This window comes from Thecamonas trahens, assembly GCF_000142905.1.
Source record: "Thecamonas trahens ATCC 50062 unplaced genomic scaffold supercont1.11, whole genome shotgun sequence".
In the NCBI taxonomy this organism is placed as follows: Eukaryota; order Apusomonadida; family Apusomonadidae; genus Thecamonas; species Thecamonas trahens.
The window spans coordinates 1-15,945 of record NW_013657669.1 but is presented as its reverse complement, the minus strand read 5'-3'; the positions used below and the strand labels follow the sequence as shown (position 1 = coordinate 15,945).

Genomic DNA, 15,945 nt, shown 5'->3' with positions numbered 1-15,945 from the left:
ATGTGTGATGGCAATGGCCGTCGTCTCTGGAATCGAGCACCCGCAAGACACACGGACCCGTGGCACCACCGGCACCCCCGTCATGACCATCATTGCCATCATCGCTACGCGTACAGTCACCATCGCCCCCTCGCCATCGGCGCACACCCACCCGTTACATGCCGATGGCATCCGCCAGTCGCGCGGTTGGCCAGAACAGCTCAGCCAACGCCCTCGACCACGTTCAGCTGGTGCGACCCGTCCCAGGATCCGAAAGGTCAGCCATAGACACTCCCCTCTCCCAGCAGCATGGCTTCCAAGTCCGAGGTGGACCGGGCGTGCTCAGACCTGAATGTAGGAGCGCTAGAGGTACTAGCAGAGACGCCGGACGGGGCCAAGCTGCTCCGGACAGCCCGACTGACGACTGGCGGAGACGGTGCAGGCGATGCCGGGGGCGAGAATCTGACGGTGGTTCATTTACTGGTGGCTAGTGCGTGTACTCTTCTGCAGAGCGCAGGGGAGAGTGGGGATGTGGTTGGTCGGCTTGCGGCTGCGCTGCAGGTGGTGACGACGGCAGCTGGCGTGAGCATCGACACCGGATCGGAGCCGTCGGCCTGGACTCCGCTGCACTTTGCATGCATGATGGGCGCTGGGGCGGATGTGATCGGTGTGCTGGTGGCGAGCGGAGCCGATGTGTGTGCTCGTGATGCAAAAGGGAATACTCCATTGCATCATGCAGCGGCAGTGGCGCAGGCAAGGACTGTCCATGCCTTGCTGGCGGCGGGAGCCGACGGGCGTGCAGTCAATCGGGCCATGCAGAGTCCGATCGAGTACGCGACGCAGGCCCTGAAGGAGGACGGCGCTTGGGAAGCTGCACATGTTGAAATGCAGCGAATTGGGATTCTGCTGGACCAGGCCATGCATTCGCGCGCGATGGACTCGATCACGTCACTCACTGAGACCGGCCGCCGCACAACGCCGGGCAGCATGGCCGACAGCATGATCGGCGGCAAAAAGCTCGGCGCGGTATCCCGGCCACCAGCGCTGATGGCGGCCGCTGTGCTGATGTTCCAAGCCGCAAGGCACTTTGCCCACGCTACCGTTCATGCTGTTGCGCTCAAGGTCCTTGTGTGGGAGACGATGACGCCGTTCCTCGACCAGACGCTGCGGAGCGCGGCGAGCGTCGGAACGAGCACGCATCCTCGCGACCTCTCGTGGCCGGCAGTGATTTTGCGCGGACTCGGACTTGACGCTAGTGCCGGCCTGGCCGACTCGGGCAGGCTCGCTGACTCGATCGCGGACGGCACTCTTGCGCTAGCGGTTGTGCCGTCAGTGTTCAGCGGTGTCGTCACTTGTGCCGTCTTTCCAGTCATGTCGTTGTTCTCGCCTACGTTTGGCGTTGTCAGTGGGGACCGACGTCCCTTGTACGCCGGCTTGGCAGTGCTGCATCTGGGAGTGGGCGCGCTTTTGCGCCCGCTCCAGTTTGCATTTGCGCATGCTGCGCTGGGCTTGAGCGCGACGCCGGGCTTGCTCGCGATGGAGCGGGTGACGGCGGCGCTGTGTGCGACCCGCGATGTGGCGCTAACACAGCCGTCGCTGCTGTTTGAAGGGCTACTGCCACAAGTGGGCAGCACAGTTGTGCAGCTCTGGACCAGCATCCGGATGCAGGAGAGCAAGACCAGCACGGAGGTTTTGAAGCGCTCGTTAGTGTGGGAGATGTGCAAGGTGGTGGCGGGCAGCGTGGCGTCGAGTGCGTTGATGGCTGTCGCGGGCTACATGTTTGGCGCTGCAGTGGCGGGCACACCTATCTCGTTCCTCACCGCCGTCCGCACTCTCTGGGTCCAGAGTGGAGCGATCGGCTTTCTGCGTCCGATGGTCACCTACTTTCTCCACAACGCAGTGGCGATGGTGGGCGATTATGCCATGGTCACATCGGTGCGGTCAGTGGCCGCACTTGTGGCGGCCGGGCCTCTGTAAGACGCATGGGCAGGCAAGGATTGCTAGTCGAGATGGGACCGGGCTCGCTCGCCGATGAGCGCCTGTTCGGCCTCAAAGAGGGCATCGGGCCGGAGCGCGCACGCCACGACGGCGGCATCAAAGGCCTCACGGGTAAACGGGGTCGGGCGGTGCAGGATGGATGCCATGGCGATGGCATCCGACGGTTCGCACTGGCTGAGCTCGGGGAGGGAAAGGGATGCAATGGCGAGGCTCGACTCGAGGAGCCGAAGCACGCCGTGCTCGATGATACCGTCCCACACGTGCGCGGCGAGCTCGAGTGGAAGAACATGGGTAAAGAGCGTGAGGAACCACTTGGGGACAACCAACAGTGGGTCCAGCTCGGCAGCATGTAGTTTTCCACAGGTGAGGACCACATCGGCATGGCGGAGCGCGCCCGGATCAGCAAGCGCTCGCCCAGGCGAGGCCCATATGGCGGCCAGCAGCGCGGCGTCGTCTTTCATCCGATCCATGGTCTGGGTAAAGTAGCCCTCGAGATGAAAGGTGAGCAGTGCGACAAGAGTCCAAAACAGGATGTCCTCGATCTTGGCACGTGCCTTGGTCGACGATGGGAAGCCTATCTCAGACCATGTCGCCCAGAGAAGCATGGCGGCGATGGAGTTGATGCCCTGGGTGTAGCCGACGTCAAAGCGGAGAACAACCCAGGCACGGAGCATACGAGTCAGAAACTCTCTCGCAGCAGGCGCATCAAGTCCGCGGAAGAGAGGCTCGTCGGGGAGTGATCTTGGGACGTCGAGGTCGACCTGGGCGAGCGCGGTACCGAGCCTGGAGGTGATGATGGCGTTGTCGGCCAAGACCAGGAGCGCCGAGTACACGCCGCGGTTGAGCGTGCGGAGCTTGGCCCCGCCCGACACCTCGGCCCAGCGCATGTAGCGCGGCTGAGGCGCAACGCGGGCCATGGGCCACTATGAGGGGCTAGGGTGAGGTGAGGTGTGGTGAAACGAGTTTGGGGTGAGAGTGAGGGTTTAGCTTTGGGCTACTCACAAACCGATGAACAGCAGCTCATTGGCAACGATCTTGACGGGATTCGGGGCAGCGCGGTCAGAGATGGTGCGGACGGCGTCGAAATGGCCAATCGAGGCCAGCGAGCTGGCCATGCTGGTGGCGCGCGGCGAGAGGATGGCAGCTCGTCCAAAGGCGAGAAGACGACGAAGCGCAATGTCGTCGTGGGTCTCAACGTGGAACGACGACATTGCGAGCTTCATGATCTCGATGGCGTTCTCCTCGGCGAGAGCCACAAGGGTGGGTGTCACGTCGCTACTGGGCCGGAAGAGTGTGGTGACGACCGCGTAGTTGACGAGAATGTCGGCGCCGGCGAGCCGGAGGGGGTCGTGGGCGTCGGCAATGAGCTGCGAGATGAAAGGAGCAATGACCGAGAAGTCGTGAAGAGCAGTGCGGCGCGCCTTGCGCGAGATAGCGAGCGGGACGGCGGCAAGGACGTCGCGGACTAGGACAGCGAGCGCAAGCCGCGCGGACCGGAGGTGGCGGAGGGCCAGTGCGTTGCGGGTAAACGAATAGGTGGAGAGGACCAGCTGGATGAGATCAAAGAGCGGCGAGCTCGGAAGCTGAATGACGACGGTGGCAAAGCCGGCAATTGTGCCGGCGGTGTGGCGCAACATGTCGATGAGGGCAAACCAGATCGACTCGGGCGCGTGTGGGAGGAGGGATGTGAATGCGGTCATGAGCTCAGCAGCCGAGTCGTCGAGGACGAGCCTGGCGGTCGGGTCGGAGCAGTCATGACCGGTGAGGGCGCGGACGATGCGGGTGACGATGTCGACGCCTGGTGCAGCGGCGAGGTCGGCTAGGGCGGGAAGGACGACCTGCGACATACGGGCAATGTCCTCGTTGGTAATCGTCGAGGCGACGACAAGGTCGGTCGGCTCGGCACGTAGATTGACAAGCTGCGAGCGGCGGGTGATGGCGCGAAGACCAGCTTCTTTGAGTGCAAGCATGGTCGCAGTCGCGGCCGTCGCCGGCATCATGCGGTCGATCATGGGGCGGATCATCTCCCCGAGTGGCGTTGCCATGATGTCGCCGGGGAGTGAGGTGATGTACTCGGGCACGGCCGCGGCCGAGCCGAGCAAGAACTCGACAGCGGCGGCGGTAAAGTTGTTGCAGTTGTGATCAAACACATGGTAGTTTTCCGGGTGAACTGGTGGTCGCCGACCTCGTGGACAAACTCGAGGAAGAGCGGCTCCTGGATGGAAGTAAAGCCGAGCTGGTGGACCTTGACAGGGTCGCCATACGGAGTCTGCGACGGATGCATGGCCTGGATCCCGTTGCCGTAAAAGTATTCTTTGTTGTACACCACAATGCCCGTATGCCTGTCCATGTAAAGTACTTGCTGGGTGAGTACGCAGGGCGGTGAAGGAGGGGGGGGAGTGGGGCGGGCTACCGAACATACCAGATGCCTTCCACCAGGAAGCCACACAAGGCTTCCGAGACGCGGGCAGCGAGGCCATTGGAGAGGTCGTAGACATGGAGCGCCACTCGGTGCTGCTGGGTGTCCATGGTGGACCCGAAGGGGATTTGCTCGGAGTGGGGGTGGGTGGGGGCGTGTGGTGTGGCGGGCGAGTGAGAGGTGGAGTGGTCGAGCCTGTCAAGGTTGTTATGAGGAGAACCACGAGAGCTGCAACCGCTCCAGACCGTCGGGGTGGAGGAGCAGCTGCTGGAAGCGAGCGCGGGTGGCGTCGTCGGGCGGGGACGAGACGTCGGCGAGGAGACAGACGGCAAGGATGCGAAGGTCATCGATCTCAAAGGGCTTGGTGAGGAAGAGGTCCATGTCGGCCTCGGCGCAGAGGCGGCGGTTCTCCTCCGAGACGTTTGCGGTAAAGGCGATGACCGGGGTGCGGCGCGAGCCCGCCTCCTTCTCCAGAGCGCGAATAGAGCGGACGGCGGTGTAGCCATCCATGACCGGCATGTTGCAGTCCATAAGCACAAACGAGATGGGGTAGTCGTAGCGAACTGACTGCTCGTAGAGCTCGACAGCCTCCTCGCCGTTGACGGCAGTATCGATGTTGCTGAAACCGCCCTGCTCAAGCATTGATTGAGCAATCATGATGTTGATGAGCGAGTCGTCGGCCACAAGGATGGACTGGAAGAGGCGGTCGGAGAGGACCTTGGACCAGCCGCCGCCGGCGCCACCACCGCCGGTGATTGACGAGTCGAGCGTGTCGACGGTGAGGTCAAGCGAGCCGAGAGTCGAGGCGCCGTCCGAGTCGTCGCTGGTCACAAGACTGGTCGACCTGGACTTGACAGGGCGGTACGAAATGCGACTAGTGGCCGAGCCCATGTACTCGTCCGAGTCCGAGTCGGCGTCCCCGCCCTTGTCGTCAGCGCTGGCCTTGGCTTTGGCCTTGGCGCTGGCCTTCTTGGACGAGCGGCCCGCGGCGGCACCGAGGTCGAAGCGCTCGGTGAGGTTAGCAAAGACGTTTCGGAGGCCGAGAAGAGTAACCGGCTTGCGGATGCGAGCCTTGATGCCGCGCGGGCGCTTGGCGGTGGTGGGCGAGAACGGGTTGACCAGCGCCACGATCGGGATGTGCATATCCTGGGTGAGTCGGCGGATGGTGGGCGCCGACTGCATGACCGACTCGTCGATGAGGGCAAACTTGAACGCCGTGTCGCGGGCCGACTTGCGAAAGGCAGTGTTGATGGCGGCCGCGAGGTCGTCGGGCGAGGTGGCCCAGGTGATGTTGACACTCGGGGCGTCAAAGCAGCGGGCGAGCGAAATGCACATGAGCTCGACTGGGTGGACGATGAGGATGTCGACGTCTCCGGCGGCGTCCATGATCGACGGTGGCCGGACGACAGCGCGCTCGATCTGGATGGGGATGGTGAAGAAGACTGCAGTTCCGATGCCGTACTGCGAGCGGATGCCGAGGTCGCCGGAAAGGGTCTGGGTGAGCTCATAGCAGCGGCCGAGGTCGGTTCGCGGGTCGGAAAGCGACTCGATAGCGGCGGTGAGGTCGGACTCGCGCATGCCGGCGCCGGTGGACGAGATGGAGCAGACAAGGGTGGACCACTCGGCGCCTGGCAGCGACTCGGCGAGCAGCTCGGGTGGGACGTCAAAGTTGTCTTCCAGCGTGACTTCGATGAGGGTCATGGTCGTGTCAGGCTGGTTCGAGAGGTAGGTAACGAGAGCCATGCTCAGATGCTCCAGCACATAGTTGTTGCCGGTGGCGGTGACGTTGCACTCGTCATCGATGAGCGAGATGATGTCGATGCCACGGGCGAGCGAGGCCGAGGCCGAGAAACCGACGACCGACTCGAACAAGTCGGCAATGTTAAACGGGCGCGAGACAACAGACGGGGCAATCTCGTCGGCGATGACGCCGCCCTTGACAAACATGTCCTTGAGGGTGTTGGAGAGGAGCTTGCCCGACTTTTCGATGACAGCCGAGATTCGAGATTGCTCTGCGTCGAGCTTCATGTTCTTGAGCAGCTCAACCGAGGCTACAATACCGTGGAGCGGCGTCTGCAGCTCGTGGGTGAGCGCCGAGAGCACTTCGCGCTCGGACGACTTGACAATCTGCGAGCGCATGGCGTTAAGCACCTCGCGACGCCAGACAGACGCGAGGTTGGTGTGGGCGAGAACGACGGAGAGGACGCACTTGGCCCCAATGTCTGCCACAGCCAGGAGCTTCTCAGAGAGGGGGCCGGAGATGTACCCGGCGTGCTCGAGGGTCCACGAGGTGGGAAAAGCGAGCCAGAACAAGTTGGTGACGATAAGAACAGTCTGGATGGCGCGGACATCGCGCTCCGAGCCTTCGCCGCGGACGGTGACCTTGGAGGTGACCCTGCGGAAGAGGGCATTGTACTCGAGAAGAATGAGGCCAAAGGCCGCGAACGACGTGACCGAGGTGATCCAGAAAAGTGCCGACGCATGCGAGGCGAGCGAGCACATAATGCCAGTGAGGACCATGACCACGTCGATGGCGATCATGCGGATGAGAGTGCGGAGGTCGGCCGAAGCCAGCGAGCACGAGAGCGTCACAATGAGCGGCGTCGAGACAATCCACGAGAGCATACGCCGGACGTTGGTGACAACGCCGGTCTCCGGGTTGAGCCAGAACGACCGATCAAACTCCATGAGCATGGAGACATACGTGGTGAGAGCCACAAAGTTGATCAGCACCAGATACGTGCACGTCCGAGTCTCGTTGTCGGTCTCCGCAAAGACAAGCCGGAGAGTGTCGAAGAACATGGTGACTACCATGGTCGTCGCGCAGGCCTGGGTGACCGAGAACGACTTGTACGGCGCGAGGTATGTAGAAAGGGTCTCAGCATGGTCGCTCCAGTTGAGCGGGACGAGCGTATCCTTGGAGAGGTGGATGAGGGCATCGGTCTGGGTGACCACCACCAACGCCGAGAGCCAGGTGAGAACGAGAAAGACTAGGATGGTCTCTGCGGTACCTGTCGGAGTGCTGAGCGAGAGCCCCCCTGACATAGAAGACCACGTCACCGTTAGGTCCTTGGACGGCACATGCTTGTTAGTTGCGGGCATGGTTGGCTGTCGCAGAGAGAGAGGAGATAGGCAGGTAGGGTGGTAGGGGGCCAAGGTGCGGGTGACTGCAACCACCCGACATCTTTTTGGCAAGCGGTCCAGGGGAACAAAATAGGGTACTCCTGAGGGGGGGGGGGGGGGGGGGAAATATTTTTGTGGGGTCAATTGCCACACCAGCTGGGTAGGGCAGACCGTCGTTCTTGGCAAACGGCCGGCGTTGTCGGCAGTCGTTTCAACTCGATAGCAGACAGCCGCACAGTCGCAACTGCTGACTGCCTTCCGCGCGTTGTTTGGGCGTGTGTGTGGGTTTGTGTGTGACGAGAGAGGCAGCAAGCAAAGTACAAAAGACTAGCTCTACTGGGGTGTGCTACGTGTGCTCTCGCTCAACACTGGTGTGTGCTGTGTGTGTGAGTTTGACGCTGGTGACCGGTTGTCTGGTGCGGCAGACGGTGAGCGAGCTCGTCGAGGTCGAGCAGACAGTCTGCGGAAGCAGTGGCAAATAGCCGTCAAGCATGGGCGAGGCGTTTGCCACAGTGTCGGATGGATCATTGGACACGTCGGTGCTCTCTGGTGCGGATGATGACAACCTCTCTGACATTGGGCTGGGGCGGTCGTCGGCATCGTGGCGGGCGGTGCTTGAGATGACGGTCTTTGATGCCATGTTTGCTATTGTATCTCGGTCGTCGTCGCAGCCGATCTTCTCTATTCTCGTCTTGCTCATCGAGTTTGGGCAGATTGCTGCATTTGCCTTTCACAAGACGTTTGAGTGGGGCCCATGGAGCGGAGACGTGATGACGCCGACGCTCAACGTGGTCTCGCTGCGGCTTGTCTTTTCCTCGTTTGACGTCTTCCGGGTCGTCAACGCGTTGGTGTATGCAGCGCTGTTGCTCGCGTGGGCCGACGCGGTGTATGTGGGCCTCGCGCTTCGCGACTCGTCGCGGGTCCGGATCTGGCCGCTCCGGCTTCTGCGGTATGCGGTGGCGTTTGCAGTTACTGTGCTCTACATTCCGATCATGAGCATTTTGCTGACGCCGCTGGCATGCGACTACGCGGTGGACCCGCCGGTCCTCTACGACTACTCGGATACAAAGTGTGTGACGGGTGAGGTTGTAACGTACGGGGTGATCTCTGGCGTTTTGATGGTCATGTTTCTGTGTGCGACGGCTGCGCTCTCACTGGTGTACTTTCACGACTCGCCCGACTCGGGCCACCTGCTTGCTCGGCCGCATGCGCGAGTCGACTGCGCCACCCATGTGGCCAAGTCGGTACTCCTCCTCGCGTTTGCAATTCTGCCTAACGAGCGGACACTGCTCGGTGTGATTCTCATCGGGTGCACGGCGTCGATATTTGGCCTCCACGTCGTCTTCATGGCGCTGTACAACACGCGGCTGCAAGTTGCGCGGACAGGTGGCTTTCTGGCACTTACGTGGCTGGCATCAATGGCGCTAGGCACGGTGGGTGGGAACGGGGAGGATAGTAACTCGAACGCCATGTTTGTGGCGGCGTTGGCCGGCGTGCCGGTCTTTGCTGTGCTTGGCGCGGCGATCGGCGGCTGGCGGTTGATGTATGTCCGCCGGCGACACGCGCTCAACGCTGTTGTACCACTCTCGCGTGAGGGCAAGAAGCTTCGCAAGTTCCACCTTGTGACCGATGTCGAGCTTGTGGCGCGGGCGCTGATCGAGTCTGCCAACGTCGATGCGGCCAACACGGTCTTTCGCGCGGGTTTTGAGCAGTTTCCCGACTCGGTCTTTCTCCTGCTCTGCTACGTGCGATTTCTGGCGAGCGTGGGAAATACTGCGATGGCACACGCGTACCTGGACCAGTCGCTCGCGTTGCCCGCACGGGTTGATCTCCGGTTCTTGCGATACCGCAAGCTGCGGGAGGTGGAGCAGGCGCAACTTGCACGCGGGCTAACGACCGGCACGATGGATCTCATCTCGTATGTGCAGTTTGAGACAATGCTACGGACAGCGCGGTCGCACCACAACGCAGCCATTCGGTCACTGGCCAACTTTTGGCGGACGCTGCTGAGGTCTGACCGCGCGTTTCTGGAGCGGTCAGCCAAACTCATTGCACGGATCGATGAGTCGGAGCGTTCGGCTAACAACTACTACCGTCAGCTTGTTCGCAAGTACCCGAACACACCTGGTCTACTTGTTTCGTACGCTACGTTCCTTGACCAAGTCTCGAACCGGCCGATCCTCGCCGAGCGGTTCCTCCGCAAGGCGCGGCGTGTAGCTATGGCGACAGCGACCGATGAGGGCGGTGGTGGTGGCGCAGGCGCGGGTGCTGGCGGGACAGGGGGCGTGGGCGGGCCGGACGACACCGGAGCGATGGCGCTTGTCAACGGGGCGATTGACGCGATTGTGACGCTCTCGGAGGGTGGCGGCATTGCATCGGTCAACAGCCACGCGCGCAAGCTCCTCGGGTACGACAACTCCAAGACGGCCAAAGTCGCCCTCCGAGGCGAACCGTTCATGACAACTCTCCTCATGCCACCATTCTCTGACTGGCAGGACGCGCTGCTCGGCTCTGCGTCGTCGCTGACGCGAACCTTTGTGTTTGACATGAAGTGTGCGGACCGGAGCCGGAAGCGTGTGGCGTTGTCGCTGGTACGGACACGTGCACGGGCTGCACAGTACATTGCGGTGATGCGACCGCTGCCCGAGGCCGACACGCGTGTGGCGGTTTATTGCCTTCGTGGCGGTGCCGTGGTGGGTGTCTCGGGCAAGCCAGAGCAGCTGCTGGGGATCCACTCTGACGCGTTGATGGGTACACACATCATGGCGCTGTTCCCGTCATCAGGCCCGGGCGTCCAGGCGGCGTCAGGCTCGGTCGCCAACTGGCTGTCGACGATGTCTGCGACGGCGTCGACGTACGAGGCGCACACCCGGCTTGTGCGCAACGGCAAAGGCGAGCAAGTGCCGGTGGTAGTTACCGGGCTCTTTCTCGGTGGCTCTGGGCATGACTCGATCGGCATGCTTGTGCTCAACACGGTCTCGGCCTTTTCGATGGAAGTGGTCATTTCGCCAGCTGGGCATATTCTCTCAACAACAAGCGGCACAACCGAGGCTCTGTTTGGCGTCTCGGAGCACTCTATTCTTGGGCTGGGGCTTGGCGAGCTGTTTGCGCTTAATGGCGGCGACGGTGACGAGGGTGCGGAAAATGGAGTTGGGCTCGACGGCAGCGAGACCGTGGCGAGCGGTGGTGGGGCCGGTGAAGAGACCAACATGGTGGCGTCGACCATTGTTCACGCCACATTTGGCAGAGCGCTTCGGCTGGTGCAGAACGTGTCCATGGCCGGGCCTCAAGCCACGCCAGCCGATCATCTCTCGCTTTGGTTCAAGAGCCAGGATGAGGCGAGTTTGGTGTACTCGATTGCCAAAGAGCATAGCGATGATGTCGGATCGCACGTTCCGGTGATGCTGGTCCCGCTCCCGCTTCTTGAGGAGGCTGACCGTGGCGAGGCGCTGTGCATGATGCAGACGCACCCGCATGTGACATCGCGCGTCTCGCTCCCGGTCATTGCGGTGGGGTACGTGGAAGAGTCGGGAACCATCCGGTTGCTCATGATTCCGCTCGCGCCACAGGATGGCGATGCCGCGTTGACTCCGTCTTCGTCGCTCACTGGCCAGTCTTCCATCGGCCGAATGCCGAGCGGAACGAGCAAACAGAGCTCGGGCCGGATGAGCTCGGGTCGTCAGACCAGCGGACGGATGCCGCGGGTGGGGCCGTCGATGTCCTCGCTGCGGGCCGGGAACAGGAGCCCTGGTAGCCGCGTTGCGCCGCCGCGCTCAACGTTGGCGCTAGCGTCGCCGTTTGACTCTGTGGGTGCGTCAGCCAGTGGTGCGGAGCTTTCGGATGAGCGGTCGCTGTTTGTGGCGTCGCGCGATGACGAGCCGCCGTCGCCGACGACCCGCTCGGCATTCGACGAGACCTCGGACGTATTATTGGGTGAGCGATCGGGTCGTCGTAAGCGGTCGACGTCGCGGGCGTCGGTGTCGTCGGTGATGACAGGGTGGCCGCGACAGCAGCGGCGACGGTCGATGCTGGCGCCATCGACGCTGGTGAGGGGCGCAGCGCCGGGAGAATTGCGACGGAGTGGGCTGCCACCACGATCGCGATCATCATCGCGGCAGACGGGAGTGCGGCCGAGGACGCCACCACGGTCGCGCAAAGCTTCCAAGAATACGCATCGGCGGAAGCACTCGCGGTCGCGGTCGCGATCACGGTCACAGTCACGGTCACGGTCGCGGACGACTCGACGTGGCTCGGTCACTTTGCAGAGCCTTGAAGCGTTAGTAGACGTGGCGATGGAGGCCGAGAGTGGGCACGGATCTGCCGGCGGCAGCGCACGTGAATCCCGCAGACGAGGTCGCGACGTCGATGAGGTGGCCACCGACGTTGGAGCACTGGCAGATGAGACCAGACTAGTGTCCACGGAGGAGCATGCCATGGTGACGAGCGCGCGAGCTCGGCTTGCGGCGCGGCGCCGAGTTGCGCAGCAGGCCGACTCGGACGTGGCAACGTCGCTGCGGGCGATCCGGTCCAAGACGGAGCACTCGATTTCTCAGCTCGGCAAGCGTGTGGCGGCCTTTGCGATTATTTTGGCTCTACTTTGCCTCTCTGTGTTTGTGGCGTCGTCGATTTTGCTCGACCAGGCGCGCGAGCAGCCGCAGCGAGCGCAGGGAGCGGCGATGCGTGTTGCGGGACTTGCGCGGACAGTTGGCGCGGTCGAGGCGGTTTACTTGCTCGAGCGGGCGGACACGCTGTGGGCCAACGGGTCTGTGCTCGCGGAGCCGGAGCTGCGAGAGCTCAACTCTTTGCTGCTCGGCGGGCAAGAGTCATTTGCATCTGAGGCTAGCGTCCAGACGACGATGGCGCGGCTGGTGGACGAAATTGGGGTCGGACTGGAGGCGATGCTGTACGGGCACGGGATGCTAGCATCTACAGAAGGTCTTCATGATCCGCAGGCCAAGATTGCGAGCTTGCATGAGGGCGCGGCACAAGTCGAACTTTACCACTTTGAAGGGTTCGGCGAGGTGGCTGCGACGTGGCCGTCCAGCATCAACCTGGGTGCCCGAGTCCGTGGCGATCCGTACAATGTACGCGAAGCGCTCCATGTCGTCCGCGACGCGGCCGTGTCGTACGCTAGTTACATCCGCCGCAAGCTGCAGCTTCCGATGGCGACTGTGGGAAGCAACACAAGTGCCACAGCTGAGCCTGCTGCTTGGGCTAGCTCTGTGACAGATCCTGTCGACGACGCGCTGTTTGTGTTGTACAATGGGCGGCAATCGCTGCGGGTGGCACTTGAGGCTGCGGTGGAGGTTGAGCAGGAGGTAGCGAGCCAGACGAACGCGCGGTCGCTGGTGGTACTTTGCGCGCTAACGGGTGCGATGGTGGCAATCCATGTTGCGGCGGTGTTTGTCATTGTGCGGCCGTCGTTGCGAGCGGCGTCGAAGCGACGGTGGGCGACGATTTCCGTGTTTCTGGCAATTCCCAAGACTGCGGTGGCTCGTCTGATGCGCGGCGGCGTGTACGCAAGCACGAGTGCCGGGGAAATGGCACGCAGTGGTGGTGGGACAGCCGGCGTGCCGTTCGACAGCGGCGAGGGCGACATTGACGGCCCGAAGCCACAGCTCTCCCTCCTCAAAGCAATGTCTCTCTCAGATGACTGTCTTGCATCATCGGTTGGAGGCTATCAATTTGCGGACATACCCAAAGTCAAGCCGCGAATGACACCACTAGGCTCACCAAACGTCCAAGTGTACTCAATCCCCAACAAGCACGGACAAGGAGCACCGGTTGGGCGCAAGACGGTCGCGGAGCTGCAAACGAAGGCGCGGTCGCGGTCGCGGTCGCAGTCACTGAACCAACAAGAGCTTAACGACTCGCGGGATGGAGTTGTTGGGCTTTCGCAGACGACGCACCTCGCAGAGGGATCATCACAGGCTACGACGTCGCCAGCCGTCAACATGGTGCCGCCATCAGCGGCGTCAGGCTCATACGACGCAGCCAACACTTCGGTCAGATCGCAATCGTCACTTGCTACAACTAGTGACGCAGAGACGCCGGCGGAGATCGGAGAGTCACGCGGCATGCCCAAGATAGTGAGTGGCCAGCCTTCGGCGTCGTCGTCATCGCCATCGTCGTCATCATCATCGTCGTCGATGGAGTCATCGTGTGTGGCGAGCCCAGATGATTCTGGACCGACGCCAAGTGGCCCAGTCAACAACGCCGCAAGTTCGTCCTCGTGCGACGGACTTGTCCAGCATGACTCGATTGTGATTGTGCGTGCTCCGCGGGTGCGGCTGAAGCGGGCGACATCGTACGGAGAAGATGAGCAGCACGAGGAGGTTGAAGGCAACGAAGGGGCCGATCGACTTGGCAACGACTCGCTCGGCCTCGCCGATGCCGGGGTGAGCATCATTATGAACGAGGCAAGTATGGAGCTGGGTGCGGGCGTGATGGACTCACATGTGTTAAGAGACATGGGAACGCTTGCGCCACGGCGCGTCGGATTTCTCTCAAACCAAGAGCTCAGTACGGTTCGGAGCAAGAGCTCACCAGAAAAGAGCGATGCGTACAACTCGCGGTTGGCGAGTATGCAGTCTGGGTCGGCGACTGAGCTCGCATGGCGAAAGACGGTCGGGCAGCAGCGGGCGCGGACAGCAATGCAGCGGGACGATGTGGAGGTCCGGCAGCGATGGGTGTTGTGGGGCATGATGGGTCTTGTTGTGGTCCTCGCGTTCTCCCTCCTCGCGCTTGTCGAGCTGCAGTACATGGTGAACGTGTCATCAATTGTGGCGGTGGCCGGGTCACGGATGGCGCTCAACGAGGACATTTTCACGTTTGGCCTGGAGATGAACATGATGGAGAGCACCAAGTTGGGCGCATTTACGCGGGCTGTTGTTCCATTTGCAGCAGTGCCGTGGGACGATGTGCTCGCACGGCCGACTGTGGCGACGGTCCGGTTCCGGGCACACGGAAGTGGTACAAGCGCGCGAGAACGACTCGGGCAATCGTTGCAGCGGATGCGCGACGCGCAGCAAACGATCACGCTCCGCAAGCGAAACAACTTTGATGTCCCACCACAAGACAAGCTGGAAAAGAGCGGAGCATGCCTCGTTGTGGACGCGCCGTGTCGAACTCCAGGCGAGCCACTGTTTGAGATGGTGGCCAACGGGCTAGCGCATATGCTGCTGGAGCTGGTACGGGTTGGGCGCGAGCTGGTCCGGGCGAGCGCGTCGCGCCTAGGGCCAGCCGTGGCAGAGCTGGGGGTCATCACCAGCGTGTGTCCACGCGAGGGCCGCAGCGGGACGGCACTTTCTGTCCAGTTATATGCCGACGCAGACGACATTCGAGTTCTGCTCTGGTGGATTCCACTTGTGGCGCTCCTGCTCCAGCTTGTGGTGTTTGGCACGTTCATGTTGGTCGTCCTCGTTCCGATGATCCAGACACTAAGGGCTGGCAACCGACGCACGCTATTTATGCTCGGACTCCTTCCGCACGAAGTCGTCCTGGCAGTACCAGAGGTTGCAGCATTTTTCTCGCTAGATCGAGAGTACGCTTAGTCACCAAAATGGAGAGGCTCGGCAAAACAAACAACTCTAGCGTTGATACGGGATGATGAACTCGTGTGATGTGAATGTGGTGGTTGTGGGAAGAGATGATGACGCATGGGCCCAGGCGGAGGGGAGTAAGCCTCAGCCGGCGGAGGTCGGATTGCAACATGCTGAGATTGTGGATTGGGTACTGTGCAACGGAAAACGCGTGAGCGTGTAGTACGGTTGTAGTGAAATCAGATTGGGCTTAGCTTGCAATGAGGGTGGTAGGGGTCGTATGCGGGGTCGAGCGGTCGAGGACGTGCTCAACCACCTAGGGCAAACAAGTCGACGCGGAAATGAGCCGAGGAAGATGCGTGTCGATGACGACGGTATTGATACTGGTGCTAGTGCATAGCGAGTGAAAACCTTGGGTGAGGTTGTGGGTAGCGTAGCTAGTGGTGGGAAGGAGCTAGGTGGTGGTGAAGGTGGGCTGAACGGGCGAGCGGGCGACGGCTGGCGGCTGGTGGTCGGCGAGGCAGGGGCAGCTGAGGGGGCTGTGTCGAGGCTGGATGGCTCGAGATTGCTGTTGGTCGGAGGATGGGCAGTCTGGCATGTGATGGTTGAGGAGTGTGGGTGTCGGGAACGGGGATAAGGATGGAGATGACGTAGAGCGGGAAGACGAGGAGGAGGAGGAGGAGGAAGAGGAAGCGGGTGCGCGATGGGATGGTGGTGGGCACGGAATGAGGGTGGGGGGCTGGGGGTTGTGGCTGGGATGGAAGTGATGGTGGTGGGGTAGGGGTGAGGGTAGTGGTTGGGAGTGATCGGGCGTAATGAGTATGGGTAGGGGGATGGAGGGGGTCGTGACGTGGGTGACGGGACGGGCGAAGCAGGTGGTGGATA

General features: G+C 62.0%; 5 protein-coding genes across 5 annotated transcripts; 2 read left to right on the top strand and 3 right to left on the bottom strand.

Annotated features, from left to right (window-relative positions):
• Nucleotides 1-288: 288 nt before the first annotated feature.
• Nucleotides 289-2,106, top strand: AMSG_02922 (uncharacterized protein; the record flags this gene model as incomplete). The annotated part of the gene is made up of 1 exon (XM_013904814.1): nt 289-2,106. One exon carries the CDS (start codon nt 289-291, stop codon nt 1,954-1,956), a length of 1,668 nt encoding a protein of 555 aa, XP_013760268.1. The 3' UTR covers nt 1,957-2,106.
• Nucleotides 1,919-2,894, bottom strand: AMSG_02921 (GRTP1 protein; the record flags this gene model as incomplete). The annotated part of the gene is made up of 1 exon (XM_013904813.1): nt 1,919-2,894. One exon carries the CDS (start codon nt 2,892-2,894, stop codon nt 1,980-1,982), a length of 915 nt encoding a protein of 304 aa, XP_013760267.1. The 3' UTR covers nt 1,919-1,979.
• Nucleotides 2,895-2,975: 81 nt separating this feature from the next.
• Nucleotides 2,976-4,506, bottom strand: AMSG_02920 (thioredoxin; the record flags this gene model as incomplete). The annotated part of the gene is made up of 3 exons (XM_013904812.1): nt 2,976-4,082; nt 4,163-4,319; nt 4,400-4,506. The coding sequence occupies 3 exons, from the start codon at nt 4,504-4,506 to the stop codon at nt 2,976-2,978; spliced, it is 1,371 nt and encodes a 456-aa protein (XP_013760266.1).
• A 97-nt stretch (nt 4,507-4,603) lies between these two features.
• Nucleotides 4,604-7,519, bottom strand: AMSG_02919 (uncharacterized protein; the record flags this gene model as incomplete). The annotated part of the gene is made up of 1 exon (XM_013904811.1): nt 4,604-7,519. A coding segment is annotated over one exon (2,916 nt), but the record flags the coding sequence as incomplete, so codon positions are not given.
• Nucleotides 7,520-8,010: 491 nt separating this feature from the next.
• Nucleotides 8,011-15,072, top strand: AMSG_02918 (uncharacterized protein; the record flags this gene model as incomplete). Its single annotated transcript, XM_013904810.1, has 1 exon — nt 8,011-15,072. The coding sequence occupies one exon, from the start codon at nt 8,011-8,013 to the stop codon at nt 15,070-15,072; it is 7,062 nt and encodes a 2,353-aa protein (XP_013760264.1).
• Between the last annotated feature and the right edge of the window lie 873 nt (nt 15,073-15,945).